This window comes from Dermacentor albipictus, chromosome 9 (assembly GCF_038994185.2).
Source record: "Dermacentor albipictus isolate Rhodes 1998 colony chromosome 9, USDA_Dalb.pri_finalv2, whole genome shotgun sequence".
Classification (NCBI taxonomy): domain Eukaryota; kingdom Metazoa; phylum Arthropoda; class Arachnida; order Ixodida; family Ixodidae; genus Dermacentor; species Dermacentor albipictus.
Window position 1 is genome coordinate 12525982 of NC_091829.1, and position 23249 is coordinate 12549230.

General features: G+C 44.4%; 1 protein-coding gene across 3 annotated transcripts in view; it reads right to left on the reverse strand.

Moving 5' to 3' along the window:
• Nucleotides 1–10165: 10165 nt before the first annotated feature.
• Nucleotides 10166–23249, reverse strand: part of LOC135911111 (uncharacterized) — a 58586-nt gene continuing 45502 nt past the window's right edge. For all 3 annotated transcript variants that reach the window (XM_065443228.2, XM_065443226.2, XM_065443227.2), the window contains exons 19-22: nt 20579–21392; nt 18704–18839; nt 12096–12330; nt 10166–10535 (exon numbers count right to left, since the gene is read on the reverse strand). In XM_065443228.2, the coding sequence (XP_065299300.1) occupies nt 12118–12330; nt 18704–18839; nt 20579–21392 (1163 nt within the window). In that variant the 3' untranslated portion in view covers nt 10166–10535; nt 12096–12117. The remainder of the gene's footprint in view (nt 10536–12095; nt 12331–18703; nt 18840–20578; nt 21393–23249) is intronic.

Here is a 23249-nt window from a genome sequence, read left to right on the forward strand (position 1 = left end):
CTCTGCTTCATATTTGTAAAAAATATTAAGGTTATTGACTATAACGTTATTACAGGTTTTGTTATATCTGTAAACATAATTTGAATAACACAAACAGACCTTTACCGGAGCGTTCTCTAGCGCCAATGGTCGGGAGCGGTAACACAGGAAAGGCGGGAATATTTAGGAGTGATGCGCGCGGGAACTGCAACTTCTAGCTGCGGCGCGCGTACCAACGTCTTCGAATACGGCCAAGTAAGAACGTGAGTAAACGGTTCTACATAAAATGCCGAATTTAGTGAAGCAGGTTAGTGCGCGACGCACAAGCGTACGCTTTTCTCGTCGGAGTTGTTTGTAGCTCCGTGGTGGTTTGTCCACAATTCCGAAACCGCGAACGGTCATTGCGAAACCAGGCGAAACTCCGTAGTGAAACCCGGTGAAACTAAATCTCCGAGATGGGCTTTCATAATAATGCACGCAGTAACTTCTGGCGTACGTGATTCGCAGAGCATGCGGTTGTGTGCCGCAACGATCCGTGCCTCAATCGGATCGTAATTTTGGCGCGTAAAGAGTTGTAACTTAATTATTTTAAAAACAATAACACCTATAGACTAGCTTTTCAATCTGTTGCCGATTCCGGTGGTAACGAAGGCGCAGTGACGAGTGAACCAGTGGAAATTCAGGGCAATTGTGGCGAATAATCTTTACAATATTTGGCCTTTAGAAACTGCAGGGTGTCTACCAAGTCGGTGTCTACCAAGGTAGGAAATACCCAGGCAAATCTCATAGAATTTGTGCTTCTATAAGGGAATTAGCTGCAAATTTATTGAACTGTAATATGTAAGTTGCGGTAATGCAGAGAGGAATCTTGACGAATCAACTTTGACCCCGTGTTGTCGGCTGGAGGAGTTGCCAGCCTACAATCAACGTCCCACGTACCCCATAAAATCAATGTATAAGAACGTCTGAAATTTCGGACGCCAGAACCATGAATTTCCGGACTTTTTTTAATCAAAACCACCACCGCCGCCATTTTTATAACCTTGCCGCCTCAACCGGCGCTCCTGCACGCAGATCCTCTGGCAGCCTTAGCCATCACCGCGACAACGTTAAGCCTAGCCACTTCGACGTTCGCTTTTAAATTTGCCTTTCGGTGTCGTGTTTTTCATTGACAGAATTCGTGGCTGTCAGAAATGGTACTGACTCCGCCTCTCTGGTCTTCGCGATTGGCTTCGAATCTCGGAAAGCACGTTCCGTTGCATAATGCTGGTTCCCGAAAGTCAGCTTCGCCTCAATACAGTAATGTTAGGCTGTGAAGCGTACTCAAAAGCATTGCGGTGAAGCATAACAAGCCTGGGGCGGGGCAGTTGTCACGGGACTGTTACGATCTGGACCAGGTGAGGTGGGTCTTCACCGCAAGAATCAGGAAATTACGACGAAGCCGGCCATCGTGATGAAAAAAAGTAGAAAAGAATGTATTTACTTCATTGTTACGTGGTTGTGACTCTTATCCGAGTCCCGAGTGGTTCTGATTAACATGTGGGTCAGGACGACCTTAAGTAACCCCTTATGGCAGACGGCGTCTTCTTGGGGAGCCTGTGGAAGTATTAGTGCTTTCGTCAGGTTCTGCTGTCGATGAGCTCCTGCCCTTTGGATTTTCTTCTCTTCGTCTTTTCCTTTGTGTCTGCTCAGGGAATTATGTGTCTGCTCAGAGGGCAATTATGTCGACATGGGAACGCCCGCTTGAACGTTTCTCACACTTGACAGGTCGACCATACGGGGGCCAAGGCGGCGTTAATTACCCCTTGCACTCTTGTGGCCTGTGGAATTATTAGTGCTTTCGTCAGATTCTGCAGTTGACACTTTCCCCCGGGAGTTCTCGACGAAGACCCTTTCATCGATAATTGGCGACTTCGTGATGGTCAGGAGGGCAACGCTGCTTTGAAGCGAAGTGAATGATAAGGCGTGAACATCAACCGTGGCAACTGCGTGTTGCTGGTGGGGTATCCCCTCGTTGCCAAATGTGGTTGGTAGTTGATGGCTCCTTAGAAAACTTAAGTCGATCATAACAGGACACAGTATGTATTCCTTAATTGTACTCACGTGCACCTGCCATCTCCTGTCACAGTATGAGCACCGATATGACTAATAAGTGTACTGGCAGGTCTTCAGAGCTCTTTGGATATGCCTGTGGCAATTTGAGCCCTTAAGGTAAGTAAAAGACATGCATTCATTTTTTCGAACTGCCCGATTTTTCAGACGTTCTTGCAGACCCTAGGGGGTCCATAAATCGGACGGGGACAGTACAACTGACCCAGAGGATGCTTCAAGTGTTGTAATGTGAAAGTACGGTGGAAAAAGGATGAGAAGACAAAGGACCTAGGCATTGAGGAAAGAATGAGAAAGGAAGTGTGTCGCCACTTCTTTGAAGGAGCTTGAGCTCAAAAAACAAAATGTTGGCTGACGCCGACATGCAGTTGTACCTCATCTAAACCAAAATAAACTCTTAAAAGTGGTGAAATGCAACACAGGCGTTGTGCGTGGGCTGAGAGTATGTCAGGACAGGTGAGGTTGACTTACCAGTTGTGAGAGAATCTTGCTGTCAGTTGACAGAAATAGCTCATATTAAAAAATATCTGCTACTATATGCATCTCCTTTTTATTCGTATTTGGGAATGTTCGACTTGATTTGCAATAGGTTTTACCATTTTTTTCAAAGATATTTTATTTGCTGTGCATTTTACTAACTCCTCCCTTATGTTTTCTTTTGGAATAAAATAAACTCTACTTCTTAGTATTCAAACTAGATTAAGTTGTTTTAATTTTTTTACATGCTTACTAGAGAGTGACAGCATCGGGCGACATGGTGTCAGCTTGTCTTGATATAAAACAAAATTCTGCGTCACTCAGGGAATTTCGCAAAGGCTCCCAGGGAAAACCTGGCAAAATTGGGGTATTTAGAAATGTAAACTTGGTAGACACCCTGGACTGCTATCATTGTCTCCTTGCACCTATGCTTATGCTGTTGCTGACTTCCACTGCGTACTGTATATCAAAAGTAGACATACATTTAGGTTTATGTACAGTAAACCCTTGTTAACTCGAACTCTGATATCTGGAAATATTGGCTGTCGATATAGTTTCCTATCTCGGTGTCAACTCCATGTATTTTTCACCTCTTATCTCGAAATGCTTTGCGCTGTACTCCAGGTATCTCGACTGCAGAAATGTCGGGAAAAAGTAATTACCCAAAGGTTTTCATACTTCGTGCGCAGCTGATCGAGATATCGCCAAAAAGTAATGTGACTGCGAGTTTGTAGCAAATTTCACTTCGTTCTGTGTCACCCTTATCATCCACTGTTCACGGCCAGCTTAAATCTCATTGATAATGCAGGAGGAGTGTCGCTCTGACTCTTGAAGCATGAGAAGGTACACGTGACCTCCGCAACATGCATTCTCACATGTCCACAGAGCGTCGTCAGCTTGCTTATTTGCCATGCTCCGAGTTTTTGTTTGTGGATATGCGCGTTATGCCATGGTCTATGCGTGGACGATGTAGGTGGTCTATGTGCATCTAGTGGATTATATTTTCGTAAGTTCACTTATCTCAAAAATTTTCCCGGTTAATGCAATTCCGAGTGCAACCCTGCAGCAACATGCACTGTTGCAAGAAAACATATATTTAGCAAAATGAGTGAATAAAAACAAATGTGCAGAAACCATCAACGGTGATTGTCGATATAAGTGAATAGCCTCAATAAACGACTGGATGAATGAATGAATATTTTCCTCGCTGAGTCCGACCAAACCACATAAAGAAGAGTACGACCATGAAGAATACAGCAGGAAGGCGAAAGCACAATGTGAAGCCTGTTGCCTGTGGCTTAAAAGCTTGTTGCCAGAGGAACCTGGTCCCATTCTGCAGAGATATGGACTGGCCAAAGTCTGCTTGCGCAGAGTGAGAACTGTCTGGTGGGGTTAGTGCTCTACCACAAAAGAAGAGGCTGTAGTGCAGCGGTGACGCTATTTTGGACTGCCATTTAAGATGCAGTGGAGCACGAGCTTCATGATGACCAGGAAGTCGAAAGCTTCTATGAAGATGTGGAATCGGTGATGAGTAGAGTGAAAACAAAATACACTATACTAATGGGCGACTTTAATGCCAAGGTAGGCAAGAAGCAGGCTGGAGACAAGGCAGTGGGGGAATATGGCATAGGCACTAGGAATAGCAGGGGAGAGTTATTAGTATAGTTTGCAGAACGGAATAATATGCGGATAATGAATACCTTCTTCCGCAAGTGGGATAGCCGAAAGTGGACGTGGAGGAGCCCGAACAGCGAGACTAGAAATAAAATAGACTTCATACTCTGCGCTAACCCTGGCATCATACAAGATGTGGACGTGCTCAGCAAGGTGCGCTGCAGTGACCATAGGATGGTAAGAACTCAAATTAGCCTAGGCCTGAGGAGGGAACGGAAGAAGCTGGTACATAAGAAGCCGATCAATGAGTTAGCGGTAAGAGGGAAAATAGAGGAATTCCAGATCAAGCTACAGAACAGGTATTCGGCTTTAACTCAGGAAGAAGACCCTATAGTGTTGAAGCAATGAACGACAGTCTTGTGGCCATCATTAAGGAGTGTGCAATGGAAGTCGGTGGTAACTCCGTTAGGCAGGATACCAGTAAATTATTGTAGGAGACGAAAGATCTGATCAAGAAACACCAATGTATGAAAGCCTCTAACCCTACAGCTAGAATAGAACTGCCAGAACTTTCGAAGTTAATTAACAAGCGTAAGACAGCTGACATAAGGAAGTATAATATGGATAGAATTGAACATGCTCTCAGGAACGGAGGAAGCCTAAAAGCAGTGAAGAAGAAACTAGGAATTGGCAAGAATCAGATGTATGCGTTAAGAGACAAAGCCGGCAATATCATTACTAACATGGATGAGATAGTTCAAGTGCCTGAGGAGCTCTATAGAGATTTGTACAGTACCAGTGGCACCCACAACGATAATGGAAGAGAAAATAGTCTAGAGGAATTCGAAATCCCACAGGTAACGCCAGAAGAAGTAAAGAAAGCCTTGGGAGATATGGAAAGGGGGAAGGCAGCTGGGGAGGATCAAGTAACTGCACATTTGTTGAATTTGTTGAAGGATGGTGGGCAGATTGTTCTAGAGAAACTGGCCACCCTGTATACGCAATGCCTCATGACCTCGAGTGTACCGGAATCTCGGAAGAATGCAAACACAATCCTAATCCATAAGAAAGGGTACCCCAAAGACTTGAAAAATTATAGACCGATCAGCTTACTGTCCGTTGCCTACAAACTATTTACTAAGGTAATCGCAAATAGAATCAGGTAACACCTTAGACTTCTGTCAAGCATAGGACCAGGCAGGATTCCGTAAAGGCTACTCAGCAATATTCACACTATCAATCAGGTGATAGAGAAATGTGCGGAATATAACCAACCCTTATAAATAGCTTTCATTGATTACGAGAAAGCTTTTGATTCTGTCGAAATTTCAGCAGTCATGGAGGCATTACGGAATCAGGGTGTAGACGAGCTGTGTGTAAAATTACTGAAAGATATCTATAGCGGCTCCACAGCCACCGTAGTCCTCCATAAAGAAAGCAACAAAATCCCAATAAAGAAAGGCGTCAGGCAGGGAGATACGATCTCTCCAATGCTATTCACAGCGTGTTTACAGGAGGTATTCAGAGACCTGGATTGGGAAGAATTGGGGATAAAAGTTAATGAAGAATACCTTAGTAACTTGCGATTCACTGATGATATTGCCTTGCTTAGTAACTCAGGGGACCAATTGCAATGCATGCTCACTGACCTGGAGAGGCAAAGCAGAAGAGTGGGTCTAAAAATTAATCTGCAGAAAACTAAAGTAATGTTTAACAGTCTCGGAAGAGAACAGCAATTTACAATAGGTAGCGAGACACTGGAAGTGGTAAGGGAATACATCTACTTAGGGCAGGTAGTGACGGCGGATCCGGATCACGAGACGGAAATAATCAGAAGAATAAGAATGGGCTGGGGTGCGTTTGGCAGGCATTCTCAGATCATGAACAGCAGGTTGCCATTATCCCTCAAGAGAAAAGTGTATAATAGCTGTGTCTTACAAGTACTCACCTACGGGGCAGAAACCTGGAGGCTTACGAAAAGGGCTCTACTCAAATTGAGGACGACGCAACGAGCTATGGAAAGAGAAATGATGGGTGTAACGTTAAGGGATAAGAAAAGAGCAGATTGGGTGAGGGAACAAACGCGAGTTAATGACATCTTAGTTGAAATCAAGAAAAAGAAATGGGCATGGGCAGGACATGTAATGAGGAGGGAAGATAACCGATGGTCATTAAGGGTTATGGACTGGATTCCAAGGAAAGGGAAGCGTAGCCGGGGGTGGCAGAAAGTTAGGTGGGCGGATGAGATTAAGAAGTTTGCAGGGACGACATGGCCACAATTAGTACATGACCGGGGTTGTTGAAGTATGGGAGAGGCCTTTGCCCTGCAGTGGGCGTAACCAGGCTGATGATGATGATGATGAGCACGAGCAAACACCTTCCACCTCATATGGGATTGCCCGGGGCTTGCGAGGCATAGATGGAAATGCATCCTGAAGCTCCCCGCATCGCTACAGCTGGCAAATTTGCAGAAGTGGATAAGACCAAGCGGGGAACCAGAACACAGAAAATGCATCTTTGACTCTCTGATGGACTATCTCCAAAAAAGCACAGTTGCTCATGTACTGCTAACCTCACCCTCTCTTTCGAAGGCTGTCCCCTTTTCCCTTCAATCTCCCCAGATGTGAACCAACAAGAAGGAAGGTCTTACGTGTGTATAGGAAATACATTTTTACGCCACCATGAAAATGGCTGAAAGTTCCTAAGAAATTGCTGCACGATTTTGTTCGTATGGGTCAAATGGCATTTTTTACATGTGAAACTGTTGCAGCCAGGTTATTTCGGCAAACTAGTGGCTTGTGTGCAATGAAATCTCGCAGAGCAGCCATTGCGCAGCCAGTTTTTAATTTCCTTTAGTATCATGCTTGAAGTAAAGAAAAAATGCTGGAAAATGGTAATGGCCCTCTTTAGTTGTGAGGCAAAATGGCTGCACATTACACATGGCCTCCAAAATCAATCTATGGAGGAATGAATAGAACTTGTATGGATTAATTAACTGTGCCATTTGTTCTCGAAGGCAATGCATTACATTATTTGCTGTGGCTTATTCACACTTGCAAACAGAACTAGATGGCGCCACCATCACTGTGTTTTACCATGGCCCCTGGATGGTTTCATATTTGCGCTCTAAAACAACAGTAAAAAAGTTTGGGTAGGGTGTGCATGAGTGCTCTGTGTTGCATCTATCTTTCTCGCATTCTCATAGCATTTATCTGTGCCAACCATAACCGAGGTATGAGGTGATGTGTGTTATGAGGTAGCTGCGTGTGATACAATGGTGGTGTCACCACATGGGATGAACCGAAGGCATCCGTCGTGGATGTTGTTACAGCCAATGAACTTTACAGGCTTGGCTTATGTTGCAGCTTTGTAATAGAGAGTTTTATCTTGTCTGCAAACGGCACATACCATTCCCGGAATGCTGGGTTACAGGGGGCATAAATGTGAGCAACCGGGTTGGTGCTGCAAAGTTTAACCAGAGAGGACACAGTTGCTGTTACAGTAACTGACTGTATGTACTTATCTGCTTATCTGCCAGCGTAAAGTTGTACTTGTCTGCTTATCTGCCAATGTAACGTGTCGGCAGGGATGCAATATAGTTAACATGCAGTCGCTTTTGTTAATTGCTTCGATGAGAACATCTATGCACTACAAAAATGTTTCACATGTCATTGGACCAATCGTTAGAAGAAAATGCCAGTGTTGTTATTGCAGTTTATTTACTCTATGCATGTTATTTCGGCAAAGAATGAATAAGCTAAACCTTTTTAATGTCACTCACAAACTGTTGCGTTGTTGGTTGCTCGAACAATTATTTTAACTGCTCACTGGGAATGCATTTTTTCATTTTTTTGACCTGACCATGCCTCCTTGACAAGTTTGAGTGGTGGATACACAGTGTGTGCAAAGTGAAATGTACTTTTCTTGACACTGTAGCACCTGCATGTGCACGCTTCTAATGTGATCACAACTTGTCTTATTGCATTTTGTTCAAATTCCGTCCCATTAATTAAATATTTTTCAATACCACCTGGCTTAGTGGCTGTAGGATTGCACTGCTAATCACGAGGTTGCAGGACCAAATCCCAGCCCTGGTGGCCACATTGCGATGGGGGCAAAATGCAAGAATGCCTGTGTACTGCACATTGGTTGGGTGTTAAAGAAACAGGTGATCAAAATTATTCTGGAGTCCCCCAATATGGCTTGCCTCATAATCAGACTGTAGCTGTGACACATAAAACCCCACAATCTAATTTAATCTTTTTGGACTGTGCTACCCTCTCCTGGCTCTTACCATAACCGATTCTTGACTTGACCTTTACTTTTTTTCTGGCTGTGGTAGCTCAGTGGTAGTGTAGTCTCTGTCGCAGCAGCCACATTTCAATGGGTATATAGTGCTAAAATGCACTTGTACCATGCTTTGTGTGCACACTGAGGAACCCCAAGGGGTCAAATTTAATTTGGAGCACTCCACTGCAGCGTCACACATAACTCACTGCGCAGTTTTGAGATGTTTGACCCCACAATTTCATTAACAGTTGCCTTACTTACCTCAGCGCACTCAGTTTATATTTACGGTGCTCATTATTTACACTTAAAAAAAAAAGAATAATGTACTTATATGTAAGGAAGTCCCGAGCAGCACAAAATCACGCAGACAAAGGGTAGAGAAAACAGTCTTGACAAGCACTGCACTATCAGCTGAAGTTTATTGAAGCGGCACATCATAAATATACTTGTCCTGGTAAATATAATTGTCACTTGTCCAGTCTGTTTTCTCTGCTCTTTGTGTCTTTTTGTACGGCTTGGAACTTTCTTAAATATGGATGCATAGCAAGTTACCCAACTTTCAGTACTTCTGAAATATTCACTTTATGAAAAAAAGTTACCCTGAAAGGGCTAATGTTAAGGTCCGATGCAATGCACACAATTTAGTTGTCCCAGACCTTTTCTCGCGTTCCTATAAGAGTTCCGCATGTGTAACCAGCCTGTGATTGATATTCTGTCATGAAATGGAATTTCTTATGCACGCTTCCAAGTTTATGAGTGTAGTGGAAGCATTCATAGGAGCAGTAGACTTGCATGAGTGTTAGGCATGATCAGCTGTGCAGTAGCTTGCGTGTACACATATATGTATCGAGACTGGTTTAGTTAATGTGTTTGGGAATTCAATTGGGCACTTACAAACCAACACTCTTCCAAGTTCGCATTCAAGCAGGTGGAAAAGGGCACTTAGAGACCGTTATTATGATACCACACACTTGTTGATATTCCTGTTACAATCACCTTTCATTCAGGACGCTCGAGTGGTGGCTCTCGCATTCCTCTTACACTTCGAAAACCTGCCCACATTGTCCCAGTTTTATCCCTTCCTCGTCATTTGAGCCAATGAGAAACTCTTTGATACTCACATGCCGAAATTTGGCTTTTCTTAAGACTGTTGACAGCATAGAATGTGAGCTGATGTGGACAAACACATGGAAATATATGTGGAGCGCTGGGGAAGGCTGCACAATGAGTAATGCGAGCTATCCGATAGTACCACTACTGTCGCAGTTCATTGCACCCCCTTTAGCTGCTGCATGCTCCCCATGACAGGTCAGGAAGGGATGCACAACAATTGTGCCTTCACAAAGTGCTCTAAATTCTCGGGAAACTGCGACGAAGCACTCTCTGCAGCACGCTGTCGTCAGTATCTCTAATCTTTTCCTTGTGCTCCTTCAGCTATAAGTCTTTCAGCTTTTCACTAAACTGTGTGGGCATGATATCTGCGCCTCGCACTTTAAAGCAATAGCGAGCTGACAGGCCTAGCCTTGAGGCATCTTTTCTAAGCCACTGATCAGCATAGTGTAAATGGACAGCTGACAAACCTTATATACATCTTCACAGATGCAGGACCGGGAAGGTTGTTAGGAGACGCTTTCATTCTGGAGTGAACCTGAATGGGCTCAGCCGGATGTTGATAATGTTAATAAAAAGCAAGAAATGCAAAACTTGCAAAAATATTTATTTGCATTATGTGTTCTCTTTTGACGAAAGAAAATGTGCAAGCTGCAATGTCTGTTCACTTCTCATACTGTAAGGTGCTCAATATGCTGCCTAAACTTTATCTACACCTGAACGACTAGCATTGCTACTTTGAGCTATCATGTTGGATGTTTTTACACCAGCCAACACTTCTCGTAATATTATTCACATGGAAGCAATGGTCCTGGAAACGTAATGGCCACTATTTTGTCGTCTGGTCTGAGACTTCAGCCAATGTCGGCGATGTTGCCACTTGGAATGTGTATAGGACGTCTTCAGGTCAGAGCAGTACGGACGGTTCAGGATGCGACTGTTCCCAAGTGTACTTACTGAAAAAAAAAGAAAGAGAGAAAGGTGCGAGGGGGCAGAGGGTAGGTCAGGACAACAAATGCCTCTCTTTCCTCGACAAGAATATGGATAAACAAAGAACATGATGTCATTAACATCTCTCGCTGCCATCAAAGTTGGTGCAAGGAAAGTGGTCATCCATCTAGCACATTGGTGCGAGCAAAAGACCTTGTTGGGGCACTTGTTGCAAAGGTGTTCTCTAAACTCTACCCAGCAAGTTCTGGTTGTCTAGAGTGGCAAGGCAGAATAGGAAATTGGGCTAGTTTGCATTGACTGAACATGATGAATTGTAGCATGAGAGACGTGATGCTAGATGAAAGTAACACACAAAGGATGCGCTACTACCTATGTGTTAGCTTTGTCTTGTGTCCTGTCTACTACAAATAATTGTAACGTAGCAAAGTTAACCCTTTGGGGGTCGATTTTTTTCGCTGTATGTAACCGCCCAGGGTTGATATTTTTTATTGCAGATTCCAATTCTTCTGAGGGACCTATTTCGAAAAAAAAATTTGCCGTAATTTTTCTAGTGACCGTAAAGTGAGAAAAAATATTTTGTGTTGGTATATATGTACTGTTTATTCATGAATAACAACAACAAAAAAGAAAATAAACGTATAAGAATAAAAAATTTGATGCATTGTTATACACATAGTTCAAGGCTTAGAAAATGCGCACACGAGAATATTTCGCAACTCTCAAATGTTCGTGCTCTTACACTAATATTTACATCCATAGCGAAATCGAAATGTGTAGGTGAGCGCACTCAAGAAAACTGTGTGGTTGTGTGGTTGTGTGCCCGTAAAAAAAGCAAAACGTGTGACAAACTTCTGCTAATTTTCGTCTTATCGCCGACCAGAGGCAATTAGTTTTTGCGCGTCTCCGAAAAAGAAAAGAAAAGGAAACACATGCATGGTGGCATCCTTTCTATGCGCTAAATGAGCACTAAATGAGTGAGATTAGTAACGAGATAGCCATCAGTTTTGTCAGCACAAGAAGCTGAAACCGCCTGTGGGACAAAACCCAAATCACCGCTCACGCGCGTGCGCGCGCCAATGTGCGAGCGCTAGTATATATATAGACATGCTGGAGCAAACTAGCTCTAAAATAAAATATGGAACAAAAACCGAAAGAGGGAGGTGCGAGAAAAAATTCCCTATATTTCCACATAGTGGCAGCACATGCCAGAAAAGAAAACTTCGGAAATAGGCGCGCTTTTTAAACGTACAGACGGCGCTGTGGAATGCGGATTTCCTGTTCCTTTGATTTCATCTTCCTACTCGTTTTGTCTTGCTGGGGTATGTGGAATGAGGATGGGATGGTTGTGAATGTGCATGCAGCGTGCTCGCGGTAGTGAAGCAGGCCAGGAAGCGATGTGCAGAAACTACGCATTTAATCAAGGGCTATGAAACTTCGTAAAAATGTGTTGAAGCACTGTATGACCTCTAAGAAAGCAGCACACTGTTGTTGTGGTATGATGCAGCATGCAACAATAGATAGTTTTAAAAGTCTTAGGGAGTTGGCTGTCCAAGGAACAAACATACCTGTTTTCTTTCCCTTAAGCCATCACTGAGTGGCACTTGTGGTCGTTGAAGCGGTCTCGGCCCCGGCAACGGTTGGGGTTGTCACATCACTGGTCGTGCTGTGCTGCTTCTGCATGACAACAACAGTGGTGGTGGGGCTCCTGGGCACATCTTTAAACGCTGGCACACCGGCGTCCACGCGATTCCGCCGCATCTGGAGGATCTCGCTCAGCTGGTCCTTGCCGCCGGGTTTGTACTGTGCAGACAGGAGATTGTTTGATTGATAGAGGTTTGGTGTCTCGAAGTAGCACAGGGCCTGTTAGAAACTTTGTTATAGCTGCAGGGCTCTGTGGGTAAATTTTTATCGTCTGGTGCTTCTTTATACTGTGCAGAACGGTACACGAGCATTTTTGCATCACGTCCCCTTGCGGATTGTGGCTGCCATGCCCGGGAATCAAGCTCGCGACCTTATACTTGGCAGTAGAATGTCATAGCCACTAAGCCACCTAGGCAGGTTGGTATAGTCAAGCCGTGTGATTGTTAAAAAAAAAAAAAAAGATGGTCGAAGGTCAGACATGACGACAGTTCTGCGCAACTTTTATGCATCAGGTGTTGGTGTGCGTTCTTGTTTTCTTTCTCAAGTCACAGTTGTCCATCTGCTAAATCAGTCAAACAGTAGGTCAGTCAGGCTCATCATTTCATTCCGTGCTCAATTATCTACAGTTTCAGCTGAGGGAAATAACCATGCATAAGACAGGATGTATGAAATGAGTGGATGAAGTGTGTTCCTACATAATGGTTGTAGTTTATGTAATGGTGCTGAAAGTTGTTTCACAACTGCAGCTTCAGAAACTTGGCTTTTGAAGGTTATTGCAATTTTTTATAGACAGAAAATTTTGTTTCAGCAATATGCAAGGTTTCCCTGTAAACATTGCTAATTCATCCAAATTGGAAAGCCCAGGAAAACTCGCTTGCTGCCACAATGACTTAGTAACCAGAATCAGATGCTCGGTGTGATGGGTCATTAGAAGATCAAAGAAACATAGGAAAAGAAATGTTACAAAATGCATCCCCTGGACATAACAGAGAGATGACGCCTCACACTTTCTTCCGAAGTCTATACCAAGCATGCAGGGCCACATTCTTGGTCAAACCCTTCCCGGGATATCACTTTTGTTTCGCACTGACCCCTTAAGCCAGTGGAAAGGATGCCAGTTGCTCCAGAGACCTGTCACGCTGGACGCTATACATCGTGAAATGTGCAAGTATCCTTGAAAGTGGTTGAAAAAGAATACAACCCCAGGAGACAGGCCGAAAGCATGCAGGGCCACATTCTTGGTTGAACCCTTCCTGGGTATTACTTTTGTTGCGCACTGACCCCTTAAGCCAGTTGACAGGATGCCAGTTGCTCCAGAGACCTGTCACACTGGATACATCATGAAATGTGCAAGTAGCCTTGAAAGCGGGGTACGAAGAATACAACCCAAGGAGGCAGGCCAAAAGAAAATGGTCTGCAAATGCAGACATCGCACATGGAAACCTGCGAGCATCATTGGTGTTTAAGTGGCTCTCACTATTGCTCCATCACGACGTTTCTTGAACAGTGTCGGCGGTACATCACGACACCACATCAGCTACATGCATTGAAATCATAGCAGTAAAAGCGAAGCCGATGTGAAGAGCTACGTCACAGTCGCGAGCAGTGTTCAGTGTGGTGTTAACCTGTCTCATATCTGAGAAGGTGCTAGAAGGTCAGCGACTGGAGTGTATAACCATATCAGAACCAGATAATAGTCAGTTGCGGAACAGGCCTGTTATCGTTACTGCTATTCCAAGCTCAGCTTTGCGTCGCACATAACACTGCATCCTTTGTTGGCAAGTTCCAAAGGTTATTGCCTGCAAGTTGTTACTGTTGTCGACCTTGCTTGGTCAGGCCATAGACAGTGACACTTGAGACTGACTGAGGACTGATGAGGCGTCAGGCAGGGGGATACGATCTCTCCAATGCTATTCACAGCGTGTTTACAGGAGGTGTTCAGAGACCTAGATTGGGAAGAATTGGGGATAAAAGTTAATGGAGAATACCTTAGTAACTTGCGATTCGCTGATGACATTGCCTTGCTTGTTAACTCAGGGGACCAATTGCAATGCATGCTCATTGACCTGGAGAGGCAAAGCAGAAGGGTGAGTCTAAAAATTAATCTGCAGAAAACTAAAGTAATGTTTAACAGTCTCGGAAGAGAATAGCAGTTGACGATAGGTAGCGAGGCACTGGAAGTGGTAAGGGAATACATCTACTTAGGGCAGGTAGTGACGGCGGATCCGGATCACGAGACGGAAATAATCAGAAGAATAAGAATGGGCTGGGGTGCGTTTGGCAGGCATTCTCAGATCATGAACAGCAGGTTGCCATTATCCCTCAAGAGAAAAGTGTATAACAGTTGTGTCTTACCAGTACTCGCACCCCCCGTGGTTGCTCAGTGGCTATGGCGTTGGGCTACTGAGCACGAAGTCGCGGGATCGAATCCCGGCCACGGCAGCCACATTTTAATGGGGGCGAAATGCGAAAACACCCGTGTACTCAGATTTAGGTGCACGTTAAAAAAACCCAGGTGGTCGAAATTTCCGGAGTCTTCCACTACGGCGTGCCTCATAATCAGAAAGTGGTTTTGGCACGTTAAGCCCCATAATTTAATTTTTTTTTTACCAGTACTCGCCTACAGGGCAGAAACCTGGAGGCTTACAAAAAGGTTTCTACTTAAATTGAGGACGACACAATGAGCTATGGAAAGAAGAATAATGGGTGTAACATTAAGGGATAAGAAAAGAGCAGATTGGGTGAGGGAACAAACGCAAGTTAATGAGATCTTAGTTGAAATCAAGAAAAAGAAATGGGTATGGACAGGACATGTAATCAGGAGGGAAGATAACCGATGGTCATTAAGGGTTACAGACTGGATTCTAAGAGAAGGGAAGCGTAGCAGGGTGCGGCAAAAAGTTAGGTGGGCGGGTGAGATTAAGAAGTTTACAGGGACAGCATGGCCACAAACAATTAGCACATGACTGGGGTAGTTGGAGAAGTATGGGAGAGGCCTTTGCCCCGCAGTGGGCATAGCCAGGCTGATGATGATGATGATGAGGAGGAGGACTGATGAGTTGTCTGATGCAGTGTCCTCAATGAGTGCCTAGAGCCTTGCAGTGTGTATGGCTTTCCTGCTTAAAACTGACAGTCATTCACAACTTCCTCACCTTTGTCATCATATGTTGGATATGGCCAAACAATATTATATACTTAAACTGGGAGCAAACAAGGATTGTGAGAGTGGTGAGTCGTGCTTTGTGTAGTTCTACTGATATATAGCATGACTGCATACATCATCATCATCATCATTTATTTTTCCTTAAGGACCCTTGTCGGGGTATTACATAAGGGGGGATTACAGAAGATAAGGATAGAAACAAAGATGTGGTTACAATTTCTTACAAGACTCAGCCTGTGGATTCACATTGAAACAAACAAACAACAACAACAACAAAAAAAAAAGCCAAGAGGCACACTGAATAGAATGCAAAAGCAAATCAGCAGAACAGTCACAATGTGAGACGGCAATTGCAAAAGAATGAAGGCACACTACGGTCATTATAAGGTTAGGGTTTAAAGTGATCAGTAAGCAGCTGCTTGAAGATAATGGGGTTGCGCTCATTGACAACTCTATCTGGTAAATTGTTCCACTCTATAATAGCGCTAGGCAAAAACGATTGATTGAAGGAAAGTGTTGAACCATGCAAGCACTGGATGCTGCAAGAGTTAAGAAAGCGATGAGATGTACGAGTTGGTGGGATTAGAAGCCTTCCATGCAGTTCGGGGAAGTTATAATAAAGTCGCTGGAAAAGGCACAGTTTCGCAATTTTTCGACGCAACACCACTGGTTCGAGTCCTAGAGATGATTTAATCGCACTGACACTTTCTTCACGGCTGTATCTGGAAGTGATGAATCTAGCGGCACGATTTTGTATTGATTCTAACATATTAATTAAGTAAGCTTGGTGCGGGCTCCAAATAGCTTAGGCGTATTCAAGTTTACTTCGAATAAAAGTTTCATAAGCTAGTTTTCTTGTGGATGAGGGGCACAGCGCAAGGGTACGTCTGACGTAACCAAGTGATTTATTAGTGTCGGTAGCCAATTTTGTTATATGGTCGGACCAGGTCAACTTGCTATTAATAGTAATACCGAGATAATGATACGACTCAACGGTGGATAGGGCTGTCGAGCTTAAAAAGTACGAGAGATTCTTGTTAGAGTGTTTACGGGATACCTGCATAACTTTACATTTGGAGATGTTAAGTTTCATTAAAGTGTGGGAACACCACGTATCCAATGAATGTAAGTCTTTTTGGAGCGTTGCATGGTCGGCTGGGTCTGTAATGCGACGGTAGATTATGTAGTCATCTGCAAAAAGTCGGATATTGGATGATATGCTGTTGGGAAGGTCATTTATGAAGATGAGAAAGAGAAGGGGACCGAGGACGGACCCCTGTGGTACTCCGGAGATGACGCTAGCAGTGGTTGAGCAATGATTTCCGATAGCTGTGTACTGGAATCGATTAGTAAGAAAGCAACAGATCCATGACAGTGCGAGAAGGTCGAGACCGAGGCATGAAAGTTTGGCCAAAAGCCGCTGACGGGGAACACAGTCAAATGCTTTGGTGAAGTCTAGATATATGACGTCAGTTTAAAGTGATGAGTCTAAATTCAGGTGAAGTTCAGTAATAAATTCAAAAAGCTGTGTATCGCATGACAAACCAGGCCGGAAACCGTGCTGATTGTGAAAAAAGAAGGAATGATCACCGAGATGACATGCTATTTGCGAATACATTATATGTTCTAGGAGTTTACAGGGAATACTCGTTAGGGTATTTCCTAACGATATAATTTCGTAATTGCAATATACAGTACATATAGCAGAAGATTAGCATCAACAGTGCCTTGATGCCATGCAATTGATGACTCTATGCAACACCATGCTGTGTTGCCTATTGCTGCAGCGCCTGTGTAACAGCTTTAACACGTTCACACTTTTTTTTTTTCTCATGGGGATGGCTGGATCTGCCATGTGTAACCATTGCAGATGTCATCGAGAATCTTGTCTGTCACTGCATTCCCTTGCTGCGGCACCTAACTCTCCAACTGACGCCTGAATTTTTAGACGCAAAGATCCTGCATGCATAGCCTCACCCACCCTGGAGAACTGTATGCCGCGATAATCACGTTCCTAAAGCCAATTTATGATGATCTCTATTTGGGTTTAAAGGACTGATACATCATCCTATTGGGTCTCGTAGGCAGCACAGTGAGGTCTATCTGCTGCCTACCAGTCTGGTAAAGAGTTCTATGTGTCAGGTAGGAATATATATCAGATTCATAGAAAGACCTAAGGGACTTGTACAAATTTCTATCAGTTTTTTGCTAGGGAACAGCAGATCTGAGAGGCCGCTTATATAAATGCGCTGTGCCGTTCTGTACTGTGAACTATCTGTTCTCTCGCATCTTCCTTTTAGCTTTCGCATTCTAGTGAAACTGTGCCCGGTGCACTGGCAAGTTCTCAACCTCGTCATATCCCATCTTTCAAGGAGTTCTTCGGCACTACGGCAGTGCCTGTGGGCACTTGTTTAAGTTCCGAGAAGAAATGAGGTTGGGGTCTAAGATCTAAATTGCTCGCCTGCCTGCCGTTGCCAGCCACAGGCCTTGTGAACGTGACAACCCCCCTTCTTTCTTCTTTCCTCCTTAACTCCCTCCTCTTCGCCCAAAGCACTGAGCCCTGCTCCCTATAGGGCTGCAAAAAATGGCATTCCTTCCACTCCACAATCACTCTATTTATCTTTTGATAAGTGCAATTTAGGCCACGTGCATTGCATGAATAGTGTGCAGTTTTAGACTAAAGCTTTAATTCCAGTACGTATAAGTGAAGGGGCATATCATCAAGTCGCCTACTGTAGGCTTTTGCATGCGTTCGGCCATCCACAGCTTTAGAGATTGAGGTGAGTGCTCTTTGATGTCATGAGCTTTGGGTTGATAGGTTAGCTTTGAGAATCCTGACACAAGGTTAGGTGACAAACCGTTGTCACTCACGGAGTGGTCTACAACTTCTGGCAAATCGCGAGTTGTGTACTATCGACAATATTTGCAAAAAAGTCTTCAAATCAATAATAAATAAATAAAGCCTGCATAGTAAATGCAGTGAATATCATTTTATTCTGCTTCACTGGCTTCAGGTGCAAACTGCAGGATATCAGCCGTTTCCAGTAAACAAGAACAGTGTAGCTTTCGATGCCTACAGTAAATAGCATATTCTTGCATGCAGGCAGCGGTAGTGGAAGGACTTTATAGTGCTCGTACGTTCCGTGATGACAATGTGGTCGCCCCCCGACAGCGACATGTCTTGTGCTACGTTCTGCTCACCAGCACCTTTTCTATGATTAGATGAGTTTTCTAAAAGAAAGCTGCTGCAGCTACACAGAGTACATCTGTGCAGGTGTATTGTGCATTTGTGAAGTTGAGAGCATTCCACAACAATAATAAGTTATTATAGCCTGATTTTCTTTGCTTCAATATCGCCTTTTTACTCACCCCACAGAGGTTCTTCTGCACAGTGAGGTGGCTGATTAGGCGGGCTGCTTCTGTGACAGCCAGCACTTCCTCCAGGCGCTCCTTGGTGAGTGCGAACATGTGTTCACCTGTTAGTTCCTTGCAGAGACCTTTTACCCTGGATAAAAAGAAAAAAAAAAGATGTTTACACATTCTCAGCATTTTCACGTAGCAGAAACAGAAAAGCTTCATTCCAAACTTACTCCGTCTGCGCTGCCACAAGGGTGCCTTTTGAAGCTTAGATTGCTAGTGTTTACAATTTATTCCTTTCATGATTGTTAGCATTGTGCACACACCCACAGCCATAATTCAGAATTAATTAGCAGCTCTATTAGTTATTTGTGGCTGCCTCATAGGATGTGGGTGTAGTACTTTACTTAAGTGTTCACTGTCATAAAGGGAGTGAGTGTGAGAATAATGCACTGACAAAAATGTGCAAGCGGTCTCTTTTGTCACAAAAATCTGTGACACAAGGGGCTGCATATCAAAGACTTCAGTAGAATGTGTTTTACACAAGAAGGTGTGCATTCTTGCTAATGCATGGGCTTACAATGGACAATACAAAGCACCTCTCACAACAGTTCCACGTGAAATACTGAAAAACATTTATTTCTTTAATGACACATACTTACAAGCTCAAGTTCAGGAAGATCAATACTCAGACAAAATACGTAGAAGAGCGCAACATACAACACAACGTGTGTGTCGCTCTTTTCTGTGTATTTCGTCTGAGGACTGGTCTTTCAGAATTTCAACTGTGCTACACTAACTGACTGAAGTTTCTACCCCACTGATTTACAAGCTAGGCACACACATGTCACTTTAGCTCTTTGTGTTCCAGTTTATATGTTTCAGTGAAAGTATGCTGCTAACAGTATTTAGCGTCGTGGCAAAACTGGCGGTGCGACATCGTTTGTTCAGATATCCGATGGGACACCAGTGGAACATTATGTAACAAGGTTGTATGCAATGGAGGTTGTAGCAAGCGGCAGATGACAATCTACAATATTAAAAAAAGCAGCCTTGTCATTATAAAATAAAGTGCACTGTAAAATAAGGAGCAGTGGGGCTGTGGCTATGAGAGAGACAACGATGACGAGAGAGAAAAACCTTGTTTCGGTGCTCGATCGGCTGTACTACCTCTCGCTGCTCTATCATTCTAGTCGCAAACGCTTACTGCCCAAAGAGCTTCGCGACATTTGGTGGAAGGTGCTGGACCTTTTGCAAACCTGGAACTCCGAAGCCGGATGATCCCTGTGAAATCTTCCCTGCCTGAGGAGACTAGTCCTACCGAGCCACCCATGGCACCGCCTCCAGTTGTCTGTCCTGGTGCGCCATGCCAACGGGATTCTCCCATAATCGATGGCACTGACGATCATGACGTAGAGGACTGGCTGTCATCGTACAACTGAGCGAGTGCCCACAACAAATGGTCGGAAGCTGACAAGCTTGGTTACGTAGCATTCTACCTTTCGGCGGTCGCCCATCTTTGGTTCCACAACCACGAGGCTGACTTTTCCACCTGGACAGCATTGCGAATGACAGTTCAAGAAGTCTTCGGTTGCCCTGCTGTGTGCAAACTTCAGGCTGAACGACAGTTTCGCTGTCATGCCTAACAAAAGGGCGAAACTGTTACGAGCTACATTGAAGATATAGTTGACATTTGCCGGCGTATCAACCCAGATATGACCGAAGATGACAAGGTTTTTCTCTCTCGTCGTCGTTGTCTCTCTCATAGCCACAGCCCCACTGCTCCTTATTTTACAGTACAAAAGCATTATTTTTTATATAAAGTTGTTAAAAGCCATGAGTACTTACAAGCATTTGGCACCTTGTGTGTCAGCAGCATTATCTCACCTGTCACTGAAGTCTTTTGCGGTGAGCCAGGCCTGAACCTCCTCGACTGTGGATTCTGGCGTGATGTAGATGGCGCTTGCAGCAACTGCCGTTGCCCTACCCCATTTCTTGCCCGCCTTGGTGCCTAGAGACACACGGAGCTTAAGTTCTTCGTCGAAAGTGTCTTCACGGTGGGCTGCCTTAGCAGGAGGCTGTGCAGAACTAGCACTCTCATGGCGTCGCGGTGCCCCTGAGACCACCGATGAAGATGGCTCTACAGGTGGCGGAGGTGGTGGCAGCTGCATTGCGGAAGCGTTGTGTTGAGTGGAACGGTGTGCTGAGCTGGGGTTGTCGTACCGCCTTTGCGCCAGGTCCGAACTTCCTGAAGCATAGTAATCAGTGCTGCCTGCCAGTGGTGGCGGTGGTGGAGTTGGCGTCGACTGTTCAAAATGACTGGAACTGCGTGCTGAGTGGGGTTCGAAACCTCTTGCATGGAAGTCAGTGTCATATTGATCAGAAGGACGAGTAGACACCAGAAGGTTGGTATCATGTTGGTTCGGTGGTGGTGGTAATGCTTCGTCGTCAAAGGGACCAGAACGGCGAGCCGATTCCTGATGATCCGACACTTGCCTACTGAACTCATGTCGAGTGAACTCGGGCGTCGAGTGATACTGGCTTGTGTGAATCTGCATGGTGTCATGTTGGCTTCTCACCTCCACGTCCTGTCCGCTGCTGCTTGCATGTCTCTGGTGGGACTGAGTTGACGTTAGTCGATAGTGGTCAGAAACACCATCATCGACAAGACTTGGAGCGCGCGAAGAACGCAGCGGAGGTTCTGCAGTATAAAGTGCACATCATCACTGTTTCGCTAAGCCTTAAGGTGACTGCATTTGCAACTTTGATGGACCCCTACAGCATTCAATATAGCTCATTATACTCTTGCAACACCTATGTGATCATCTTCCAGATTACAGCTACTGAAATAAATTATTTTGAATCGCATTGTATTCAAGGTACATATTGCCTTTGATCTGTCCATGTAAACGCTTTAGTAGCACTGAAGCTGTCATGGAATAAACTCCTTCTACCAGCCTGCATGGTGGCTTGAGATTTTCAAACAGATTTTTGTATGACTTGTATGGTGCCATGTGAGCTATGCGTTATCTTGCATTTAAATTAAATTTATTGTTTGCGGGGATTTGTGCAAAAGAAATGTGAACAAAAATGACAGCCATTCCACTCTGTGAAGATGGAATGGCAGCGAAAGCTGACGACAGTCAAAGCTCTCAAACGAAAAGCAAAGTGCTTTTGCTGCCATTCCACCTTTACAGGGTGGAATGGTTGTCATTTTTTTTGTTGTGAGTCTGGTGTCGTTGCTCGTTCGACGGTGCCTGGGCTTGCGATTGCGTTTTCATTCAGCATCACAGAAACATTCTTTGTCGGTGGTCGTTTCGCGCCGGCGCCGTTTACATTCTCGTTGCTGTTCCCTCCGGCGCTCCTCGTACGCATGTTGTTCTTCAGGTGTACAAAATATACGTGTCCGCCCTATCGATAATGCAGCTGTTGAATGGCTCACACCCCCTTAATCAATGGCTCATACCCCCACAGATATCACCTCCCGATTACGACGAAAGAAGGGAAGTGAATTCTATGCTGGAATGATGAACAGCAGCAGAGCCAGCTGTGGAAGACAATGACAACGACAAGCGCTTGAGCAGTGGCACTAGCGTGTTCGCGTGGTTGGCGCCGATAATTTTGAAGCCCTTTTTGAAAAATTTGCACGAAACATTTTTTCAAAAACACCTATTCTTATCCGTGTACCTGGAACCTCATTGGGTCCCATGCGTGGCAAGAATAGTTCAAGGGCACGTTACAGGTCCCCGAGCCTACAGGGGTATGTGCCATTGAGCTTGGACCCTTTCTGCACTATCACCAGGATCGGCTCACATGATTTTTTTTGTTGCTTGACGCCGAAAGTACTATGAAAGGTTAGTCATATACAGCTTTCACTGTAAAATTACAGTACAGGAAGTGGTCACTACCAGGGGCGTTTTGTCTGTAGGTGGAACAGGCAGCCGCTTAAAGCACCTAGTCACCCCTCATCGTGCTTCACCAGCAGGCCTCAGTCAGCGTTGTACTCTGTTAGGTGCAAATTTGATTCTGTTTTGGATTTTTATTCAATCCCCTTTTTAGGGCTGATTGTTCAATGAACAATAAACTAGTAACCAGAAAACTATGTGATAATTTTCTCTATTATGATCACTAGTACATGTCTTGCAAAGTGGTGTTGAAATTCGTTAGTGGATCAATGCATCAATATTTTGTGCCAAAGTAGAGAATGAGGGCGCAGACTTTGCTTGGGCCTGCAAAATACCTTAAAAACACTGCTGTTCACAACACTATGTTCACAGTGTCTCAACTTGGGCTGCTATCATAAATGGCTGCATAGCTCTGGCTGTGGTACATACCAGGTTCGATTTTGAGATAAGGGTGAGTTATTTGCTGAGCCTGGAAGTGGTGCTGTTCGATGATAGAGTTGGTTCTTGGAGAGAAAGAAAGGTGTCGGAGAGGAAAAGACTACATCTGGTGTCCTACAAGAGGGCATATCTCAGTGCATATTCCTAAAGTCAGGTGCTAGGCGTTGAACGTTTGTTTGCATTGCTTTTATACTTCCCCCTTAAAGAAAACCAAA